The 23,662-nt window shown below is 37.4% G+C and overlaps 1 protein-coding gene across 1 annotated transcript in view; it reads left to right on the forward strand.

Annotated features, from left to right (window-relative positions):
* The window catches only part of LOC149559881 (uncharacterized), an 89,819-nt gene that overhangs the window by 55,089 nt on the left and 11,068 nt on the right, over positions 1-23,662 (forward strand). Inside the window, exon 2 of the mRNA XM_089827502.1 lies at positions 12,572-13,083. Coding sequence (XP_089683628.1) covers positions 12,572-13,083 — 512 coding nt within the window. The remainder of the gene's footprint in view (positions 1-12,571; positions 13,084-23,662) is intronic.

The following is a 23,662-nucleotide window of genomic DNA, read 5'->3' on the forward strand; positions in this document are numbered from 1 at the left end:
CTCACCCATCCACAACTCATAGATTGGGACCAACCAAGCATCATACACATTGATGAGTTCACATCAGAGGAGGCACTTCTAAGATTCATGGGAGCTGAAACTCCTCACAAGAAAACAAAGCCAAATTTTGCCTATATCTACAAGCTAGATCCCAAGGGGTATTTTGAAGAAAATCCCCAACCTATTTCCGATACACCCAAAACTAGAACTAAGGTGAATCTGAGACTAGCTAAGGTAGGGAAGAGAACCCCTCAGCAAGAACATCCAAAGCCATAAGCAGAACATGAAGATTTAGCATTATCTCCTCAAGATAATCAACCAGAGATATCTTCTATTCTAATTGAGGATACTAGGGAAGTCAACATCGGTTCTTCAGAGATCCCTAGGTTTGTTCACATTGTTGCATCCCTATCACAAGACCAAGTTGACCTCCTCTTTGAGGTCTTAAGGGAGAACATTGGTCAATTTGCATGGTCATATCAGGACATGCCAGGGCTTGATCCAAAGCTTGTAGTTCATCATCTTGCAGTCGACCCAAATATCAAGCCCATTAGACAAAAGCTTAGAAAAATGCACCCCAAGGTGGCATTATTGGTCAAAGCTGAATTAGAAAGAATGTTAGCTACTAAGGTTATCCGACCTATTGACTACTCAGAATGGATCTCCAACATAGTCCCCGTCACTAAACCTTCTGGTGACATCAGAATCTACACTAATTTTAGAGATCTTAACAAAGCTTGTCCAAAAGATGATTTTCTCTTGCCCAACATCGATATGATTGTAGATCTTACAACTGGACATGAAATTTTGTCCCTCGTGGATGGATTTTCTAGGTATAATCAGATCAAGATTGTAGAAGAGGATTAGCATAAGACAACATTCACTACCCCTTGGGGAACCTTTTGCTACAACATGATGCCTTTTGGCCTAAAGAATGCTGGGGCTACCTATCAAAGAGCTATGACATCCATTTATCATGATCTCATCCATAGCATTTTGGAGGATTATGTGGATGATATTTTGGTCAATTCTCATACCTTCATGGATTATCTTGATGACCTAGAGAAAGTCTTTGATAGGTTAGCCAAATATCATCTCATGCTGAATCCCAAGAAATGTGCCTTTGGGGTCACATCTAGCAAGCTTCTAGGCTTTATAGTTTCTAAACAAGGTATAGAGATCAACCCCAAGAAGGTCAAGGCTATCTTAGACATGCCTCCTCCTTAGACACTACGACAGCTTCACTCTCTTCAAGGAAAGCTTCAATCCGTTCGACTCTTCATCTCCCAGCTTGCAGATAAGTGTACACCATTTTCACATTTACTGTAGAAGGATGAGAACTTCAAGTGGGATCCTTTATGTCAGTGCAGCTTTGACCATCTCAAGCAGTATCTCATCAATCCCCCTATCTTGGTTCCACCAGTTCCTGGTCGTCCCCTAATTTTGTACATATCTGCAATGTCTACTGCTCTAGGGGCACTTCTAGCACAGCTTGATGATTATAGTAGAGAAAGAGCCATCTACTACATTAGTAGAACCCTAGTTGGTTATGAACTCAATTACACTCCTATGGAAAAAGCTTGTTTGGCAGTTGTTTTCTCAACTGAAATGCTTCATCACTACATGCTAAGTCATACCATCCAACTAGTCTCCAAAATTGATCCTCTCAAGTATATGCTCTCTAGAACAGCACTCACAGGACGACCATCAAAATGGGTTATGCTCCTTAGCAAATTTGACATCCAGTATGTGGATAGAAAGGCAATCAAAGGGCAAGCTATAGCAGATCACCTAGCTGATGCACCTCTAATAGATGCTTATCCATTGATCACAGAATTTCTAGATGAGCATATCTATCTAATTGAAGAACAACCCCCATGGAAATTTTATTTTGATGGCTCATACACATCTCATGGATCAGGGGCAGGAATATTGTTGGTCACACCTCAAGGAGATTACATTCCAAAAGCCTTCAAGCTACAATTCCCTAGCACCAACAATATAGCTGAATATGAGGCCCTCATAGCATTATTAAAGATAGCTGCAGAATGGAACATTGCTGAGCTACACATCTTTGGCGATTCTCAGCTCATCATCAAGCAAGCCCTAAATGAATATCAAACCAAAGATGAAAAGCTATCACCCTACAAAGAGCTAGTTGATCAGCTAACCCAACATTTTACAAAGCTTCAATTTACACAAGTGCCTCAAATACAGAACAAAGCAGTAGATGCTATGGCTACTATAGGCTTGCTCTTGGAAATTCCCCAAGTAGCTACACAGTATGAGTTTTTAGTGGAATAGCTCCTCACACCCACCTATGCAAATTAGGATTCAAACCTTGTTTGTATCTTGGTTGGTCCCCAATCCCCTTGGTACCATGCGATTCACGCTTACCTTAACGATGGTATCATATCCCCTCACCTCACATGTACCCAACGACAGAACCTCATCTGAAAATCATCCTATTATGTTATCATAGCCAATACCCTATATCATTGGGGTTATCACGATACTCTCTCTCGATGTTTAGACCAAAATGAGGCCATGATGGTGTTAAAGGAAGTACACTCTGGACTTTGCGGTGCCCACACGAGTGGTATTGTCCTAGTGCAAAAAATCCTTAGAGAAGGCTACTATTGGCCTACCATTAAAGAAGACTCCTGTGACTTTGTCAGAAAGTGTCTCCCATGTCAGCAGCATGCAAATCTTGTGCACGCTCCAGCACAGGATCTACAGCCTATTGGACCACCCTAGCCTTTCATTTTTTGGGGCCTTGATCTAGTTGGAACTATCACACCCCTCTCATCTGATGGACATAAATGGATAATAACAGCTACAAACTATTTCACTAAATGGGTGGAAGCAGTCCCCCTCGTCTCAACTACAGGAGTTCAGGTCTCCAAGTTCATCTTATACCACATTGTTTGCCACTTCGGCATCCCATCCACCATCTTCACTGACCACGGAGGTAACTTTGAAAATCTCAACATGGAAAAATTATGCACTTCCCTTCGCATCCATCACCGCTTTTCTAGACCATATTTCCCACAAGGTAACAGCCAGGCAGAGGCAACTAACAAAACCCTCCTCAAAATCCTAAAGAAAGTTGTCAATGATTCTGGCCGTGATTGGCACCTACAAATAAATCCAGCCCTATGGGCCTATCGAACTTCCTTCCGTACATCCATAGGCACAACTCCATACTCCTATGTCTATGGTGCCGAAGTGGTACTACCTATAGAGGTTAAACTTTGCTCCTTGTGCATATCTTTGCAAGGGCAAATATCAGATGAAGAATACAGAGTAGCTCGGCTCACCCAGCTAGATCTCTTAGATGAGAAGCGACAACAAGCCTATGATCATCTCACAGTCTATCAAACTCATCTCAAAAGGAATATCAATAAGAAGGTTCCCCATGACACTTTCAGCCAAGTGACATGGTCCTCAAAGAAAACATGAAAGTCCAAGCAGATCGAGAAAAGAAAGGCAAGTTTGAACCTACATGGCTTGGTCCTTATGTTGTCACTGCTTCCTTTGGCTCCAAAGCCTATCAGCTATCTACACCGGAAGGAGAACTCTTGAATGATTCTACTAACATCATTCATCTCAAGAAGTTCTATGCTTGAAGATCCTTGGTATACCCAGCTTTTGAAAAATACAAAATAAAAATAGTAAAGAGAAATAAGCGTCCAATGGTGAAAACTTGACAATTCAAGCGCCTTGGATAGGTACCTTGGTGAAAACCTGGTAATTCAGGCGCCTTGTGTACTAAGACTAATCCATTATCTATCACTATCCTATCCCTCATCCATCCATTCACCATCCCATAAAATACCTGCTTGTTCCCTTGGTGTTCCAACCAAATATCCAAAATCTGATGAAGCTTGTAAATACCCCCTGTATAGCTTGTAAAATCTTGTACCAAAGCTTGTATTATACCTTTTAAATCTTGTACCATACCTTGTATATCCAAATCTTGTCCAAAGCTTGTACCATACTCCAGCTTGTAGATAATCTTGTATCCTAGCTTGTATCCTATCACATGCACACAAAGAATCCCATTTTCCTTAAACTTTTTGCAAACCATCTACCTATCCACCTATCAACTATTGTAGACATCCCATCCTTCACAAATATTTCCATCTCACAAAAACCAAAACATGAACAAACTTGTACATTTGTAACATATCTTGGTCCGTCAGCTTGTACATCCTCTTTAGCTTAGTACCATTGTATCTATCTAGCGTTCATGTCAGTTCATCCTTGATTAGCATCTTGCACACATCACACAACCCTTGGTTAGCTATTCCAATGCATCCTTTAGCTAGATCTCTTGTCACCAAAGTGTTATTCTTCTTAGTTCAGCTTGCCAGATGCACCACTCATCCCGATCCACTAGCTTAGGTGCTCTCCGATAGGTCCTTGCAGGATATAGCTTTCCTCATGTTTGATCTTGGTCCGTTAGTACCTCATCCTACCCATCTCATTGGCAAATGACTCTCTTTTGGATTTTCACTTTCTTTTGATTTGGAATCTTCCCTTTTGGGTCTTGAAGTATCTTTTCCAAGCAATCTCCTTGTTCCCTCCTCAAGGTTTCCATGATCTTCCATATCATGGTATGCTACGAATGGGGAAATTAGAGCGTAAAGTCTTGATCAGGTCTTTTGTTTGTTTTTCTTTTCTGCTTGTGGGTTACCCAGTGTCGGTTCCACACTGCTTCCTCTGGGATTCATGTGTGATGCTGGGGAAACCCTTGCATGTTTGTTTCGAGTCAGTTTGTCAGTCCTATGGACAATTGGTGAACAAGCCTTGATGTTCTTGGTAACCTTGGAAATTAACCAATAGTCCTATAGCAAATCTAGTGCTCAACTACATGGTGGTACTTCTTTTTGAAGTATCCCCCCGCTCAAAAAGCTTCAATTGAATCCCTTCATCTCCATTATCCCCCATCCATATCTAGAATCCGTCTCTCCTATCCCATCTTATGCATCAGTATCTCTTTGAATTGCTCCTCATGCTTAGCTTTAGGGATCCACAATCCTAGTCTTAGGGATCCACCAATCAAATCAATCCACCAAGCATCATCTTTCAAGATCCACAATCCTAGTCCTAGGGATCTCTGAAAACCCATCTTCCGCTAATCTGACTCTTTGAAATTCTGTTGCATTAGCTTTTTAATCCCATCATCCATCTCTCCATCCTGAATTCCTTTTATAGCGCTCTGCTCCTTCATCCTCCCCCCAATCCCAAGAGTCTTAAGCTTGTTTCCTCTTGTGCCCCTGATTTCCCTTTATCATCCTCTCATAGTGAGAGTTTGAGCTAATTCATCGCCTTCTCTTTGTCAACCTGTGTCTTAGCTCATCTCAATTTCTTGTACTTTTCAAGAAGTTGTCAAGCCTCATTTCTCTCCCTGTTGCCCTCTTGAGGGGGCATCATCTAAGTCTAGTCTCTCCTCTTCTTATTCGAGACTGGGGAAACCTCGTTGCTAAAACATCTTCCTCGTGTCGTCTTCATTCGAACTTCTTTGAAATAGTGTTGTCTCAACACTATGTCAAAGAGGGGCAAAATGTAGACACCTAAATTTGATTACATTTCTTTAGTAATCCTATTTAGTTATCTCTAAAGGAATCATTAATTAAATTCCTATTTAATGAATCCTTTGCCATCCCCTAGCTGATTAATTTAATTAATCATCTATAGTCCTAATTGATAAATCAAATAACCTATTATTTATCAATTAAATCCTATTCTTCTATCTAAACCCAAAATCCCCATTTATTAAATAAACCTATTTGATAAATAAAATCCTCAAATCTAAAAAGCCCCTAACTTATTCCTAAACCCTCTTTTTAGCCTAATCCACCCCATCCACCCATACTAACTAAGCTTAGTCACTAACTCACCCACCCTCATGAATGCCATCCACTTGCAAAACTCTAACATTCCTAATCTAATCCTAAACCCAAGCCTAATCCACCCCTTAATGTTGTCACATTCCCTAAACAAGCTTAAGACTTTCTTAAGCCAAAGAAAGTCAACAATCTCAACTCCCCTCAAAATATCCCAACCACTAAGCTTTGAATGCTCTTACAAAAGCCATAAAGACTCTTACAAGATCTTACAAGCTCTTACTAGCCATAATGAAGGGTCTTTATGAAAATATTATCCTTTGAGCCTCCTTTGTTGACTCATCCTTCCCCTTTCCTCCATCCACTCACCTTGTGACATGTGTCACTCCCTAATTGGTGCTAAACAAGTACAATCCATGTGCTCCCTTTTGAGTGCATCCTAGCCCTCCTTAAGCTTTCATCTTTCCTTCCATCTTAGCCCTCCATCCCTCAAGCCCTTAGCCTATAAATTGAATCCCCTCCCAAGCCATTTCATCACAATCTTAGAGCTAAAGTTATAATGCCCTTTTGAGAGCCAAAAGCCATCAACCATACCCTTATGATACCAAATTGAGAGCTCACAAAGCTACCAATTTGCCATTTTTCATCTCCATTGAAGCTAGTTTTTGGGAACCTTGAGCATACATCCCAACCTTTAGACCCATCTACCAAGCAAGGAGCTAAATCCCATTGGGAGAGTCCATTCATTTGGCTCACATTTCTAATTGGGGTTTCCTCTTTAGTCTCTCATTTATGTTGTGGTTATATGCTAGTTAATGCTTTTTTTTTTGAATAGATTAGTATTACTTGCTAACATATTTCTCATATACATTTAGTACCTTTTAGATATCTCATGATTCTCTTGATTGCCATCATGTGATTTTTTCTAAAATTTGTTGAGAATCTTGCCACCATACCAACTGCTAGTGTAATATCAGGCCTTGTATGTACTACATACTACAATTTTCTAATCATTGATGTGTATGTGGTCTAATCTAGTTCTTTGGAACCATCATTCTTGGAAAGCTTATGTCTAGTAGACATAGGGGTTACAACTGGTCTTGAATCTTCCATTCTAAACTTCTCTAGTATCTCCTTGATATACTTAGATTGAGTGATGTAGATACCATTTTTGTTCTGCTGTATCTACAACCCAACAAAGAATTATATCTCACAAAACATGGACATCTCAAATTCTTTACTCATTTCTTTTAAAAATTCTTTGTACAAGTCATCAATTCTTGTGAATAAAGTATCATCAACAAATATTTCTGCCAACATAATCTTCTTGTCTAATCCTTCTTTGATATATTGAACATTGTTATCATTTATTCTTTGAAATCCAATCTTTACCAAGTAATTATGAAGTCTTTCATACCAAGCTCTAGGAGCTTTCTTAAGACCATATAATGCTTTGTGTAACTTGTAAACCATGTCTCTTTTTGCTTAGATCTACAAAACCTTCTGGTTGTTTAATGTAGACTTCCTCATCAAGAATTCCATTCAATAATGTATATTTAACATCCATCTGATATACCTTAAATCCTATGTGTGTTGCATATGCTAGTAAAGTTATAATACTTTCTAATCTTGCAACAGGAGAAAAAGTCTCACCATAATCAATACCTTCTTCTTGAGAATAACCTTTACATACCAGTCTTGCCTTGTTTCTAGAAACTTTTCCATCTCCATTCAGCTTATTTTTTAACACCCACTTTGTACCAATTACATTTTTATTCTTAGGTCTAGGAATAAGAGTCTAGGTTTTTTTCTTTTCTATCTATTCTATCTCTTCAACCCAAATTTCATTTTCCAGAGCATCTTTAACACTTCGAGGTTCAAATTCAGTAAGTAAACATGTACCTTTTAATTTCTTCTTGTCATTGTTCCATCAGATTTGTCTCCAATGATCTGATTAGGTGCATGATGCCTTCTAACATATCTCGCTAACACAAGTTCTTTGGGTTTTGAATGAGTTCCACTATTTTCATCATGAAATTCAGTATCAAACTCGGGTCCTACTATCTATGACTCGAGTCCATCAGACTCAGTTTTAACTAGCTTGATAGCCTTAGACTATGACTCGGGTCCTTCAGACTATGACTCGGCTTGCACTATCTACAATTCAATAACTATTGGGGATTTTGGGGACTTGGGAGATAAAGCCTCATTTCTTTTAGATAGGTTTGGAAAGGTATTAGGTTTATCGTAAACAAATCTTTTGTAATCCTTTGATTCTCTGTTGCTTTCTTCTTCACTCTTTTCTACAAACTCATCAATTCTAACATGTGCATTTTCTATTATTTTATGAGTAGACAAATTCAAACATTTGTATGATTTACTTTTGTAGGAGTATCCTAGAAATATGCCTTCATCACCTTTTACATCAAATTTTCCTTTTCTAGATTGTTTCAAGATATAACATTTGTTTCCAAATACTTTCAAGTAACTTACATTAGGTTTGTAGCCATACCATAGTTGATAAGGAGTTTTGTTTGAATTTTTCTTCAATTGTAGTATGTTCAAGGTATGAACTGTAGTGTTGATAGCTTCCTTCCAATATTAGATAGCAACATTCCTTTCAATCATCAATTTTCTTGCACAATCCATGATGGATTTGTTTCTTCTTTTAGCTATACCATTATGTTGTAGTGTACTAGGGGCTAATAATTGTCTTTTAGTTCCTCTTTCAATTTAGAAATTATTGAATTCATTGGAGATGAATTCACAACCTCTATCTGATCTTAAACATTTCAACCTCTTTCTAGTTTCTTTTTCTACTCTTGCTAGATACAACTTAAACTTTTGAAAGGCTTCTAATTTTTCTTACCAATTTAGAAATTCTTGGATAAACCCATATCAAGTTTCTTCGAACTAGGAATACCTCTTACTCTTCTATGTTTGCTTATCTTAAAAAGATTATCAAAGTTTACATGACATAGTCTTTTGTGCCATAACCACCTTTCTTCTACTTGAGCAATAAAACATGAACATTCATCGAAATCAAGATAAAATATATTACCTTTTGTTTGCTTGCCAGATCCAACCAAATTTCCTTTTCCATCTAGTAGTCTAGCTTGTCCATTCATGACTTCTACCTTGAATCCAATGTTATTCAACTATGCCACACTTAGTAGATTATGCTTTAGTCCTTCAACCCAATAAGCATTGTCACATATAAGTTCCTTAGTCAATGAAATACATCATTTTCCTTTTATGTTACAAGGTTCATTATTTCCAAATCTCACACTACCTCCATCATAATATTTCATGTGCTAAAATTTTATTTTATCTCCAGTCATATGATGTGAATAACCACTTTCAATAATCCATATATCATTTTTTCTAACATGAGAGACAAGTGTCATCTTATATCCTTCATCATCAAATTCATCTTTTATAGCAATATATACCATTTCATCTTCATTGTTATTAGAATCTTTAGCTACAAACAAGATTTCTTACCTTTATCCTTGTAGTTATTGGAATTCTTTTTTCCTTTGTGCTTATTGCTTTTCTTTTTATCTTTGATTTCTTTGTTTGGACAACTTGCAGCAATGTGACCAACTTCTTCATAAGAAAAATAGATCAAAGGAATTTTAACTTTGTACTTTCCTCTACCTTTGGAATACTTTCTTGCAAGTAGAGCTTCAACAACTTCAAGATCACTATCTAAACTTTCTTTTATTTCTTCTTCTTCACTTCTTGATTGACTAGACTTTGATTTCTTATCCTTTTTTTTGAGTGAGAGTTTATCTTTAAAAGAAAATTCAATAACCTTTGAACTAGGAACATAGTTATCAAAGTTATCTAACTCAAAACCTATCAATCTTTCAACTAGAGCATCCAAAGATATTTTATTATTTGGATCACATCTCATCTCTTGAATATTATACAATCTAATTGCATAAATAAGAAGAAGAGTTCTAAGTACCTTTCTTACAACTATTTTATCTTCAATGTCTATTGGATATGCTTTGATTGCACTTACACTTGCTTTGATTCTTTCCACATATTTTACAATATTCTCATCTTCTCTCATTTTCATCTGATCAAAATCACCTCTAAGACTTTTAGCTTTAGCTCTTCTTACAATGTCATCACCTCCATATATGTCTTTTAGTTTGGTCCACATATCATGAGTTATTTTGTAGTCTTTGACTTCATCAAATTTAGCATAACTAAGAGCAAATGCAATATCAATCATCATGATGTTATTATTCTTCCTTTCAACAATATTTTCAACTGGTAATGTTCCAGTGGGAGTCTTCTATTTAGCATCAAGATATTTGTACCTTGAATCAATCATAGTAGCCAAATGTAACCTCATAAGTCCTTGTCATGCTATCAAATTGTCTCTATTCAGCTTGGAAATCTCTTTTCTATAAGACATCCTAATCTTTAGCTTAGGTCCTTGAAACCTTTTCTACAAGAACCAAAAGCTCTAATACCAATTTTTGGAAATATAAGAGGAGTAACTAAGAGGGGAGGGGTGAACTAGTTACTACTAAAATAAATCTCAAATCTCTTAGATGTTAGTACAAAATAAAGTTTGAAAACTGAATACTATGGATGCTTGGTAAACACACATAAAATGATGTAACTTGGTAAGTACTGATTATGAAAATATTTAAATGTTATCTATGATTACCCTTACTATTAATTAGTTTCAAACACATAAAAGAAAATAGCATGAACACATTTGACCCTAGGATTTAATGTGGAAACCCAATTTGGAAAAAACCACCAATTGCAACTATTTATTGATTTCACTCTTCTGAAGTGAGCCCTATTAGGAGACAACCATGTTAAAGGTTAAAAAATAAACTATTAGGTGTGACCATATTAAAGGATTTAATCACCCTATTAGGAGTGGCCTTGTTAGAGGTCTTAAGACAATTCAATTGAACTACCACCTTGTTAGAGGATTTACAAATAACTATTAAGCCAACTCTATTAAGAGATTTAGATCACTGCTACAAAGGTTAGAGTAACAATGGGATGACTTGATTTGAATGCAACTAAATTTTCTAATTATAGATATCTATTATGGCTTATACTTAATCCTTCCTGATTGAATATATCTTTTTTGCTCCACAAGCATATTGTTAGAGTAAATAATTAATTATTAATTATTTATTCTATTACTTAAGCTTACTTAGGTTAATGCATATTTAGTATTTAATGCATATAGTGGTTGTTGTTGACAACTCAGGAGTTTTCTCCTTTTTTAGCATATTCCACTTTTTGAGGATATGTGCTGAGTTGTCATTTTTGTCCTCTACCTCCTTCCAGCTTGTTCTACAAGCTTCCATGAGGCCTTTTTAAACGGTCTCTCTCTCATTGTAAATCAATCCATTCACATAGCAATTTCATTTTCCTATTGTGAAATATTTTCTCTTGCATTGTTTGCTTCAAGCTCTTGCTCTTTCGGTTTCTCTTCAGCAAGCTATTTGCATGTAGGTGATCTTGGCGACTGCGGAGTTGGATTTCATCAACTCCTACATGGTATCAGAGCCTCCCTGCTGCTTCTTGTTTGAAGGATTTTTGAAGCCGTGATTTGAAGTCACAAACCCTAGTTTGTTTGTGCAATTTTTTCTTCAAATCAGGGGTAGAGTGAATTTTTGGAGCACTTTCAGCCCAAACGGACATCACCATTAGATCTGGAAGGCCATTTATAGTCAAAATTCTTATAAAACTTTCCATTTTTGGAGACAGAGCTCCGGGAGGCCAAAATTTTTTTTTTTTCAGTGTCTGGCCATATTGTCGTACGGACGCGCGACAGTGCAAAAATTTAAAAAAAAATTTATCGGGCACCGCCACAACAGCGCCAACGCGCCACCGCGGGGCCACCCGATCTCCACTCAAGCACCTCCGACGGGCTGCTCCGCCAGCGGCTCCCATCGCGGCACCGCCAGATTTTCCTCCCGGGCGCCACCACCACCAGCGGTTTTCATCGCTTCGCCGCCCTGCGGCCTCTCCAACCACCGAGCGACACGTGGCACCATCTGCTTCCACTCATTGACTGCCACGTGGCACCTGACAGAGATTTGCTGATGTCATATTCTGGTATCTTTCCCAGTGTCTGACGTCACCTTGCCGGTGATGGATTTTTTTGTCGGCGACAGTCTTGTGACAGGCATATGACCGTCAAATTTAGGCCTGTGTCTGAAATTTTCCAAAGTGCATTTTTGGAGTAGCAGTCAGTTTTTTGGCTATAACTTGAGCATACGGAGGTCTTTTTCTGATCCGAAAGAAGCTTCGGAAAGATGACTTAGAGACAGACACATTGGTGCTGGTTTTGCATGATTTTAAGTTCATTTGAGCTTCCATTTTTGGCATCAAAGTAGAGGCTTTTGTTTCCTCTTATTCTGCATCAACAAATCCAGGTTCCTTTCCAATTTTTTGCTTTCCTTAGTTTTTTTTTGTGGTATTTGGGAGATATTTTTGTACGATTGTGGGGGGGTGTCTTTCTTTTCTATAATTTACTTTAGTTAAGACCCTTCTACTTCCGTCTTCTTTCTCTCAATAGCGGATCCCTCTATTTCCCCTCTCACACCACACAACTATCACACATGGAAGGCACAAATGACTAGACTTCTAATCTCCAGAGGTTTATGGTCTTGTCTGAATGAGCATCAGCCTATTCTGCAACGATGTTTTGAGATTCTATAGCACAGGAACAAGATGGATGAAGCCATGGGGCTTATTGCACTCAACATTTCAGATAGCCTGTTGTTTCACCTGGATGGTTTGACTACTCCACAGGCCTATTGGCAGAGATTTCAAACTTTGTTTGGACAGGTGAATGAGTTCCGAGCACTTCAGTTGGATGCAAAATTGACTTCTTTGTCACCAAGAAGCTTTCCCACCATTGAGGACTTTCTAGTGAAGTTCAAATCCTTGCGTGCAGTTTTACAAGGATGTGGGAAGAACAAAACAGATGATGAGTGTATCTTTTTGATACTCTCAAAGTTAAAGGGACAATATCAAATCTTCTCTTCCACTTTCTACTCCACTATGGATGCCTTGGGTGATAGACATAGGATGCCTTCTTTTGAGACATTTTGTGATCGGTTAACCCGTGAACAGTCCAAGATTACCCAGATGGATTCACTTTCAGGTTCACAAGCACAGGCATTGCTTACACAGGAGCAGACATCAAAGAAGATATTTGACCCCTCTTCTACTGGTTCATCATCTTCTAAGAAGAAGGAGAAAAAAAAGACTGAGACTCCTACCTGTTCCTATTGTGGAAAAGGATCTCATGATGAGGCACGTTGTTTTCAGAAGAGATGTGATGGCTATGAGAAATAGATTGCTGATTTACAAGCTCTCCTTCAGAAGAGCACTATTTCTTCTCCATCCTCTTCTACTTCACAAGGGTCTTCTTTTCAGGCTTCTTCCACCTCTTCAACATCTACATCAGATCTTGGAAAGGGTCATGCATTTTAGGCTTCCATTGCATCTCCTTCACAAGTTCCTTGGATACTGGATTCAGGTGCTTCTCACCATATGACATCTTCTCAAGGTGTCTTCTCCACTCTTGAGGCTTCTCCTATTCCTCACATTCTCATGGGGAATAACATTGCCTTACCAGTCTATGGGAAAGGTTCAGTTCACATCCAAGATGGTATATTCAATGATGTATTGTATGTTCCATCTTTGTCTGCTAACCTTCTCTCGATTTCTCAGATTACACGCAGTGGATCAGGGAAGACAGTTGAGTTTACTACTGATTTAGTCTTCATTCGAGATCGTGCTATAGGAGATCTTATTGCTATAGGGGTAGTTGATCCTTCCACTCATCTCTACACCTTCTCACACTTTGGTCCACCATCTCCATTGTTGGAGCACACTACTTCTCTTTTACAGGAGCATCATGTGGTCCAGTCAGGATACTTGAACCTTTGTATTGTTCCTGAGATCCCTATTTTGACTGCCATGCCACATCCAGTTGAGGGCTTTTCTTCTCTACAAAATTCTCCTTCTGCTCTACCTGATCTTCCAACTTCATTTATTGAGACTCCAGGTACACTTATTGCAGATACTTCAGTGGACATTCATGACAATGTCATCACACCTGCCTTGGGGATTCCCTTTTTGGTTCCTCATACATTCTCTTTTGGACATCAACTAGGCTTTCTAGTTGCTCCTCTCATGCAGGGATTTCCTTATTACGTGCCTTTGAATTGGAGTTTCATTGGTTCGATCATTTCTACAGGAACTCCATCATTATGGGGGAGGCTTGGTGTCTATTCTCATGGGGGGGCTGGTTGTACTTATGGTTTTGAGAGAGTCTCTTGAAACATTTCTGGTGGAAGTTGTCCTTGGGGGGATTGGTTGAGGCCTTCCTTCCTTCACTTCATGTTTTTTTTAGCATGTTATTTTTACCTCTTTTTGGAGGAGGGTTTTTCCCATAGGGTTTTCCCTGTTTCTCCATTTTTCAGAGGTTGCATTGTACATGGGTACCTAACATGGCCTCGTTGTCGGGACCCATTATGCATTTCATCTTAGTTTTAGGAGCTTAAGGCATTCCCCTAAGTTGCACTTAAGGGGGGGTGTTAGAGTAAATAATTAATTATTAATTATTTATTCTATTACTTAAGCTTACTTAGGTTAATGCATATTTAGTATTTAATGCATGTAGTGATTGTTGTTGACAACTTGAGAGTTTTCTCCTTTTTTAGCATATTCCACTTTTTGAGGATATGTGTTGAGTTGTCATTTTTGTCCTCTACCTCCTTCCAGCTTGTTCTACAAGATTCCATGAGGCCTTTTTAAATGGTCTCTCTCTTATTGTAAATCAATCCATTCACATAGCAATTTCATTTTTCTATTGTGAAATATTTTCTCTTGCATTGTTTGCTTCAACCTCTTGCTCTTTCAGTTTCTCTTCAGCAAGCTATTTGCATGTAGGTGATCTTGGCGACTGCGGAGTTGGATTTCATTAACTCCTACAGATATTCTACTTATCCTTAAAATTTTCTTTCTCTCTTCATCATTAAATCTTGAATACATTCATAACTTCTTACTTACATTGAATCCACAATTTGACCTTATACTTATATCTTTCATATTGTCAATTCGACTCATATACAACTTAGAATAATTAATATTCATCATCTTAGTTGGCTAGAAATAATAGATCAATCAATTAAGCTCAATATGCCAAAACAAGAAAATCCTTCATTAACAAATCTAGCTGGATAGACTCTAACTCATAAATGATTTCCTATGTTAACCAACAGAAGCTTAGTTAACACTACAAACTTGCAAAGATCCTTTGGCAACTGAGTGAACTCAGTTAACACTAGTTCCATCCAACTTTCTTCATTGACTGAGTGAGCTTGGTTAACACTCATCTTCTGTAAACTATCCTTCAAGGCCTAAGTGAGCTCAACAAATATTTCCTTCTGTACTAGGAAAACACAAGAGCACTTGGTAGACATAGAAGACTATCTTCTCTACCTGAGTGAGCTTGGTATACACTAACTAATAATGATATCACATTTGTGCAACATCAAAGACGATACATAATTAATCAATTGTATCCAACATTATCTACATAATCAAGATGTATGAAGCAAGTGATAGTGTCTTTGGCATTGTTGTCAAAGAGGGGGAGATTGCATAAATAGTAGAGGGAGAGATTACATAAGATTATATTATAGATATTAAAAGGGATAGATCATCTTCAAAGAGGGATATTATTCAAGAAAAAAGAAATTGGATGCTGGTAGAGACATGCTAGGTAAGAGGGACTGATTACTTAGATAAATTTCACCAAAATTTAAGAGGTGTTACTAGATTAGAGATATGCATTAGATTGAAGCTTATAAGGATATTAATAAAAGATCTAATACATTGAGAGTGTTACTCAAAGTCTATACAAATTTTGGATTGTATGGTAACCTAAAGTATTTCTGCAAATATTTTTGTTGAGGTGTTTTCATCAATGCCAAAGAGGAAGATTATTGGAAACTATAATTGGAACAATTATTGTGTTGTCATTGATGTCGAATATATTGGTGAGATAGTTTTCTATTTGATGAAAATGTCATATCTATTTGATTGATGAAGAGGATTTGAGAAGTTGTTCATAAAAAAAGAATCTAGAGGAAAGGTTGGGTTATGAGGAGGAAACTACAAATGAACATTTGACTAGTTAGACTTTGACAAGATAAAGTGATTGTTTAAATCATGTTGATAGAGGATAAGATAATAATGTTCAATTCTTGAAAGTATGATAAAATATAGATCACTTTGTGCTAACCTTTTCATTGCAGCATTGTTTCACATTTGTCCTACATTTTTCCTGCCCTAACTTGTGTTTTTGCAAGGATATTTTCTCACTAACCATATTGCTTGCAAGTTTTGGCTTTGAGTTTGTTTTGGAATGAACTTGTATGCTTAAACACTCGTCTTTGAATGCATGGTTAAACACTGAAACAATCAAATTCAATCTTGAATGCCTTAAGGGAATGGACATGTATGTTTAGGATAGCAAACATTTGGAATTGGTGCTTAAAACAAACTCACACAATCTTGAATGCCTTAAGGGAAATTGATTTCATTTTCAACATTTTGTTTATGCACACACTCAATTTACTTTCTTGTTGATGAATCGAAATTTTCATTTACATTTGCAAGATTTCAAATTGGAAAGAACATTGTATGATATAAACATGTGTGTCTTCAAGTAGATTACAAAACCTAAAGCTTCATTGGAAAAGAATGCATCTTTTAAACCCCAAGACCACTTACGTATTATCTCCCCTCCTACCTTTGGGTGATCTTGGGTTCACAAGAAATAAGTGGTCTTGTTTTTCTTTTTTTTAGGAGGCCTACTTGGGGATTTCATCACCCCTTGGGACAACCTCAACTCTAGTGTTCTGGCGGAGTATAAAAATTGGGAGGTGAATTGAAAGACACCTCTCTTGGAAGCAAAATATTGTCACTCTTGGCTAAGCCCCAAAGAACTTTATACCTTTGGGAAGTGAAGGAGGAGATTCGAGTTACTGTCTCCCCTCAGCTGTGTGGCAATATTTTCTTTCATCTACAGATTTGGGCCTCACATACCTTGCGTATATCGAGGACACCCTTTAGTTGATCCTTGTATATCCTCGTCAAAACCTTATAAGATTGTTGGTGTGTTTGATGTTCTTGAGTGTTTGAAACACACTTGCCTTGTACATATTTCCTTGTTTTCTTTTACATCTTAAAAACCTAAAAATCCAAAAAATAAATCATAAAACATAAAAACCAAAAAAATAAAATTGCAAAACTTCAAAAATCCAAAAAATTTCAAAAACAAACAAAAACAAGTCTTGGTTTAGGTTCCCCTAGTCAAGTTTTCCACATCAATTCCACATCACTTCTTCTTTCCATGAAATTCATCACACTCACACACGTTGTCTTCATCATTAAAATCATTTCGCTCTTCGTCCACATCATTTCTTTATTTTCTTCATCATTCAATCTACTTCCTAACCTTCATCCTAGTCATGATTCATCATCATCTAGATTCAATTTACTTTTTCAATCTCATCATTCATCCTTAATTCAATCCTCCACATCATCATTCTTCTAATCCAATCCCTTGTCAAATTCATTCATTTCTAATCAATTCTTAATTCACTCCATTTGCATCTTCATCCATTATCAATCTTTCTAATTTCATTCAAGTCTTCTTCTAATTCAACTTTGCATCAAATCTTCTACTTTGGTCATAGGAGCATTGTCATCAACATTGGACTTTCATTCAAATTTCATATTCACTCGTTTGGAATATCATAGGGTTTTTATCAAATCAAATCAAACCCTTATCCACATCACATAATATCAAATCAAATTCAAATTAAATCAATATCAAGTCAAATCCAATTTGAATCAAGTCAAATTCCAAAGCTCCTAGTCCTAAGTTCATATTTCCTTCATCATCCATCTTTCTTCTTCTAACATCTATGGATCCGAGTTTGCTTAATCAAATGGTTGAAAATCTTCAAAGACAATATGGAGTTATACCTCCTGTTCAACCTACATATAAAATTCATCCTCAACACTTCATATCCAATTCTAATCCATTTCGTGTTCATTATTCTTCTACTTTTGACAAGGGAAATCCACCTCATTATCCTTCACCTACATATACTTCTATTCATAGTCCACACAATTCCTTAAACACAAATGCCCTTGCCATGGAAATGGAACAATTAAAGAATTATCTCTTAGCAAGCCAAAAACAAGAGGCCATCTTTCCTACCATGTGTTCTCTTCCCCCATGTTTTGAAGATCCTAGTCCTCATGTCCCATCCAACCTCAACCCTCCATGCAATTCCCTTCACAACCCTAATCCTTCAAAAACATCATCCCCACCTCGTAAGGGGTTTTCACATCACTCTTGGCTAAGTGTAAAATTCAAAATGAGGAGAGCCAATCACCCAAAATGATACCCCCAATTCCATCTCACAACCTTCATCCAAAGCATGGCATTATAGATGCCTCTTCTCCTCTAGATCTGAGCATTTCTCCATCCCATCATTCCCAATTCCCTCAAGATCCATTTATCCCCCCTAGTCCATCTCATGATTCCCTTTCTAACTAAGATCAATACATTCCATGTACCATGCACATTACCAATTCCACTCCATCTCAAGAGTTAGCCTCCATAGCTCCTCCACTTCATGAAGATATTCCTTCCACTCCATCCACTATTATTCCTCCATGTCAAGATCAAATCACCCCATCTTGTGGTTCCATTACCTCCACTCCATTGAATGATCCTATTCCATCTCATGATCCACTCATTCCACTACATGATCCTATTCTAAGTCAAGATCAAAGCACCCCTTCATTTCCCTTTCATGATCCCACCCCATCTCAAGATCCTATTATCCCTCATAATCCTCCACATGATCCTATCATACCTATCCAATCCCCTTCTAGATCTCATCTACCTAGACTCGTATCTTGTATTGAAAATGATAAATATCCCATTGAAGAAAATATGGCTCAAGATGTTGGTACACCTTCCACTTCTTCCAAATCCAAAATTCCTCCATCCAAACCGAAAGCTTTCCATCATTCCTCTTCCAAGTCCATTCTAGGTCCTTATCTTCCATCCATTCTAGGTCCTTATATTCCACCGCCAAACCCTTCATCCCTTTCATCTATTTTGGGTCCCTATATACATCCATCCACCATATCCATGTTTTCCCCTCCATCCCCTCATGGCCCTAGTCAAGATCATCAAAGGAACACATCCTTGAATTCCTTCCCACATTCACCATCCATACACTCTTCTTCATGTACCCATACCATGGCCAATGGAAGCACATTGGATGCTAAAGAAAAATAAAATAAAGCCAAAAATCCACAAAAATCCAAGGATCAACATGTCCCCTCTAAAAGACATGTTCCAGAAAAGAAAAATCTGATCCAAAGCAAAATCAAAAGGCCACAAAGTTTGAAAATAAAAAATGCAAAGATTATGTAGATTCCAAAGCTACTTAATGTAGCAATGAATCTCAAAGAAATATTCACAATGACATCCAATTTTGCTAATCCAAAGGCTTCCCTCATTCCTAAACCATCTAAGCTTCCATTTTCCAAATCCGTTTTGGGTCCTTATATACCTGAATCCACCATTCCAAATGCATCATCTCCTTCATCCATTTTGGGTGCCTATATCCCAAAATCCAAACTTACATATCCTCCAAAATTTCCTCCTCTCCATCACCCTTCAAGGTCTGTGCTGACAATGATCTTTTCACCTCCTTCATCCATTCATTCACAAGTCTTCCAACCTAGCATCCATCAACCATATCTGCCTCCCACCCACTCCACCCCATTAATCCAAACCTTTTCATAAGTCATTTCCCTCCATTCCCCAATCCACTTTATCCTCTTTTTCACTACCCTATCCACATCTATGAGCAAATAGTAAAAATTCCTTGAAAATAACAAAGAAAAATAAAAATAAAGATTAAAAAATCAAGGGATACCATTCATGAAAAATAGATGCTTGAGTCCTCCCTTCATTTCCCTATCATTTATCCATTTGCTCCCTCTTCCGCTTATCCATCCATTCACTTTTCCTCTTCCTCTTGCACTCTATACTGGGGGCAAGCTCCATTCATACTACTTTTCCTTACATATCTTCCATACTTCCATCTCATGTTCATCATCCTCTTCCATCTTTGATCTTGACTTTCAATTTCCTTTCATCTATCCATATGCACTTTCCATGTCCCTTTCTCGTTATCCATACATTATTCTACATACTTCCATAATTCTTCCACATATTTGATCTTGACATGCTTTTCATATCTTGCATCCCATAGTCCTTGTCATGTTCATTTTGTCCATTTTCCATCCATACACCTACATACTTCCATCCTTCTTTCATATGTCCTTGATCTTGGTTATCCCCTCCATTTCATCCACTTCATATCACACATTTCATCCATACCCTTGATATCATTATCCCTTTTTCATACCCTCCCTCCCATATCCCTTATTCATTTCCCTTTCATGCCCATGCTCGTGATCACTATTAGAGGCACAATAGCAAAATGTTTATACATGCTTTGGAAGAATGCATGCCTTCCCTTCCTCCATACACTAGGCTTCGTACCATCTTTCCATTTTCTTGCACCCTTTCCACCATATTTCCTTCCATTTTCCTATCCTTGGAATGGGGCATTTGGACTCCTTTGAAACTTGGTCCTTGATTCTGCATTTTCTGATACCATATCATTTGGCCCCTCATATCCTTTCACTATTCCTTGCATCCACCTACATCATGTTTCTTTTCCTCCATTTAGCTTACCTCTACCCTCCCTTGTCATTGGTTCCATTCTATTCATTCTATCTCACATTCATTCAATCCATTCATTTTATCCATTCTCTCACACATTCGTCTAATCAATTCATTTCTATCCATTCTATTCATTCATACCACATTCAATCTAGTTCTTCCACTCAATTCAATCAAATTCATACTTCAATCAAATTTCCCTTCTTCTAATCCTTTCACATCAAATCAATTTCCATTCTACTCTAATCATTCTTCATCCTATCAACATCATTCTTCCAATCTCATCCACATTCATTTCAATTTCATCTATTCCTCCAACTCCACCATAAAATCAAAAAATCAAAAAAATCTCAATCACTCTGCAATCAATACTAATTCAATCAATCTAATCTTGTAATCTTGTACATCAATCCCTAATCAATTCATCACTTTGACCCAATCAGCTGATAATCCATTTATTATATTCAAACATCATTATCATGGGATGAATCCTTCCCAATCCTTGGATGTGCATTATGCTTAGCATTGGCTTTGCCATCCTTAATCAATCATTATCAATCGATCTATTAATGGGTTTTCAGCTTGACTAGGGGCAAAATGGTGGTTTGATTTTGGTCTTTTGTGCATGATTGCTTGATTACTTGTATGCATTACCATTTTTTGCATTTATCATGGTCTTTGCATCCTATTGTCCCAGGAATCATGATCTTCCATATCATGGTTTCATAAGGCATATGGTTGTATTAGACCCCTTTTTATCACATACTTGACACATTGTCATATTGGTTCCTCATACCTTGGTGCATAGTGTTAAATACAATATCAAACTTAGGTTGTTCACAACATTGCAGCATAACCCCTTTACATGCTCTCATCCATTTTGAGAGAACATTCGTGTTCTCCTAACTTGCATGTCCTCTCGAGGGGGCATACCCTTCCATCCTCATCATCCTTCCTCATCCTTCCATGACTGGGGCATCATGCTACTAGTCTTATCCTTTCAGCCACTATATTTTATTCTTCTTTGGTATAACATTACTAATGCTATATCAAAGAGGGGGAAAATGTAGACACCTAAATTTGTCCAAAACCCATTCCTAGCCAATTAAATAAATATTCATTATTTATTTAATTCCCCTACCTTAATTAAATAAATTTGCATTTATTTAATTACATTTTCCTTATGCTAATTTAAATAAACTAAGGTTTATTTAAATCCTTTGCCTTTCCTTGATTTAAATAAACTAAGGTTTATTTAAATCCTAACCCATCCCCTTTAATTAAGTACTTTGTTTACTTAATTAATTCCTTGCCTAATCCCATTTGGAATTAAATATTACAATTAATCTTATTTGAGCACATGGCTCCTACATTTAACCCTCACCTAACCTCACTAGCCTACCTAACCCATCATGCTAAACCTACCCATTTCCTTAATCATGCTTGCTTTGCATAATCATCCTAGCTAATCACCTCTTAATCCTAAGTGTGTTCTCACACATGTGTGAGAGATGTTCACACTTTCCTCACCCCTCATTTCTTGCATGTCTCTTGCACACTTGTCCTCTTGCATGAGAGTCAAGTTGTCTCACACATGTGTGATAAGCCATGCCTTCTCACACCTCTTGCACACTTGTCCTCTTGCATGAGATTCAAGTTGTCTCACACATGTGTGAGAATCCATGCCTTCTCACACCTCTTGCACACTTGTCCTCTTGCATGAGAATAAAGTTGTCTCACACATGTGTGAGAAGCCATGCTTCTCACACCTCATTGATCATGTCACCATCAGAGGTTGCTCACACATGTGTGAGCATATTGCCCCCTTTAAATGGTCAAAACCCTAATCCATGTGTAGTCTACTTGGTGTCCACCTCATTGACACCTCATTGATCCTGAGAGATCCTAGCCCTTCATCTTGCCTTCAATCTCAAGCGTCCCTTGCATCCATTTTCCTATAAATGGAGAGCCCTCTCCTCATTTTCAACAAGCACTATCTACCTTATTGTTACGCTGCTGGACTTGTGAGCAACCACATCCCATGAGCAAGGAAATCATCTCCACTTGGTGATTTGTGAGGTTTGCATAGTGCTATTTTGATTTCATATTATGCTTTTTAAAATTTTATCTTGCATTATTTTGAGGTTTGCATAATCATGTAGGAATATGCATTAGTTGCTTAGTGTCATTCTGTTGGTTACATTTTATGCAACACAAGGATCGATTGAATGATAGTGTTGATGTCGAGCAAGAAGTTTTATATTGATTGAGTAACTTAGTGATAACTATGTGCAAGAACTTAGTGCTATCCAAGGCATAAAATTTTAATTGATTATGAGAAATCAATTTCTAGTTGACTAAGTTGACTTCTTGGAATATGGGAAATGTGTTGAATATAAGGATCAATGAGTTGAATCATTTAATTTTAAGAGAGGAGTAGATAAATGAACTAAGATATGAATTCAAGGAGAATTTTTTAGAAAAGAAGAGATCAATAGAATGGTGAGTAGATACATTGTATTTGATGGATCAAATCATGAACCCTAAGATCTACAGTGTTGATTAAGTGGAAAAAGATTAGAAATGCCTATTTAAAGAGGTGTAGAGGAAAACTTTCTATGTGGAAGAGAGAGTGTAGAGTGCAGAAAAGTTGTCCACATGTGGAGTTCCAAAGAGTTGGAGCTGATACTGATGTTGTTGACTCATAAATCTAATCAAAAGGCTTAATTGAGAAGAAGTCAAGGGTGATTGCTTGAAGTGTTGCCAAGTGAATATGAGATTCAGATGAAAATGAAGGCTAGACAATGAATCAGTATTGAGAGATGAAAAAAGTCTTGAACATGCAAAGTGAGTTGTACTTAAAAGATCAAAGCTAATGTTACTTTCTAACCATTGTGAATAGTATTTGAAATTCTTTAATCAAGGTTGACTTAATAGTCATAAGGACCTA

Source organism: Cupressus sempervirens, chromosome 4, assembly GCF_028749045.1.
Source record: "Cupressus sempervirens isolate cs-2001-9-10 chromosome 4, ASM2874904v1, whole genome shotgun sequence".
NCBI classification, from domain to species: Eukaryota; Viridiplantae; Streptophyta; class Pinopsida; order Cupressales; family Cupressaceae; genus Cupressus; species Cupressus sempervirens.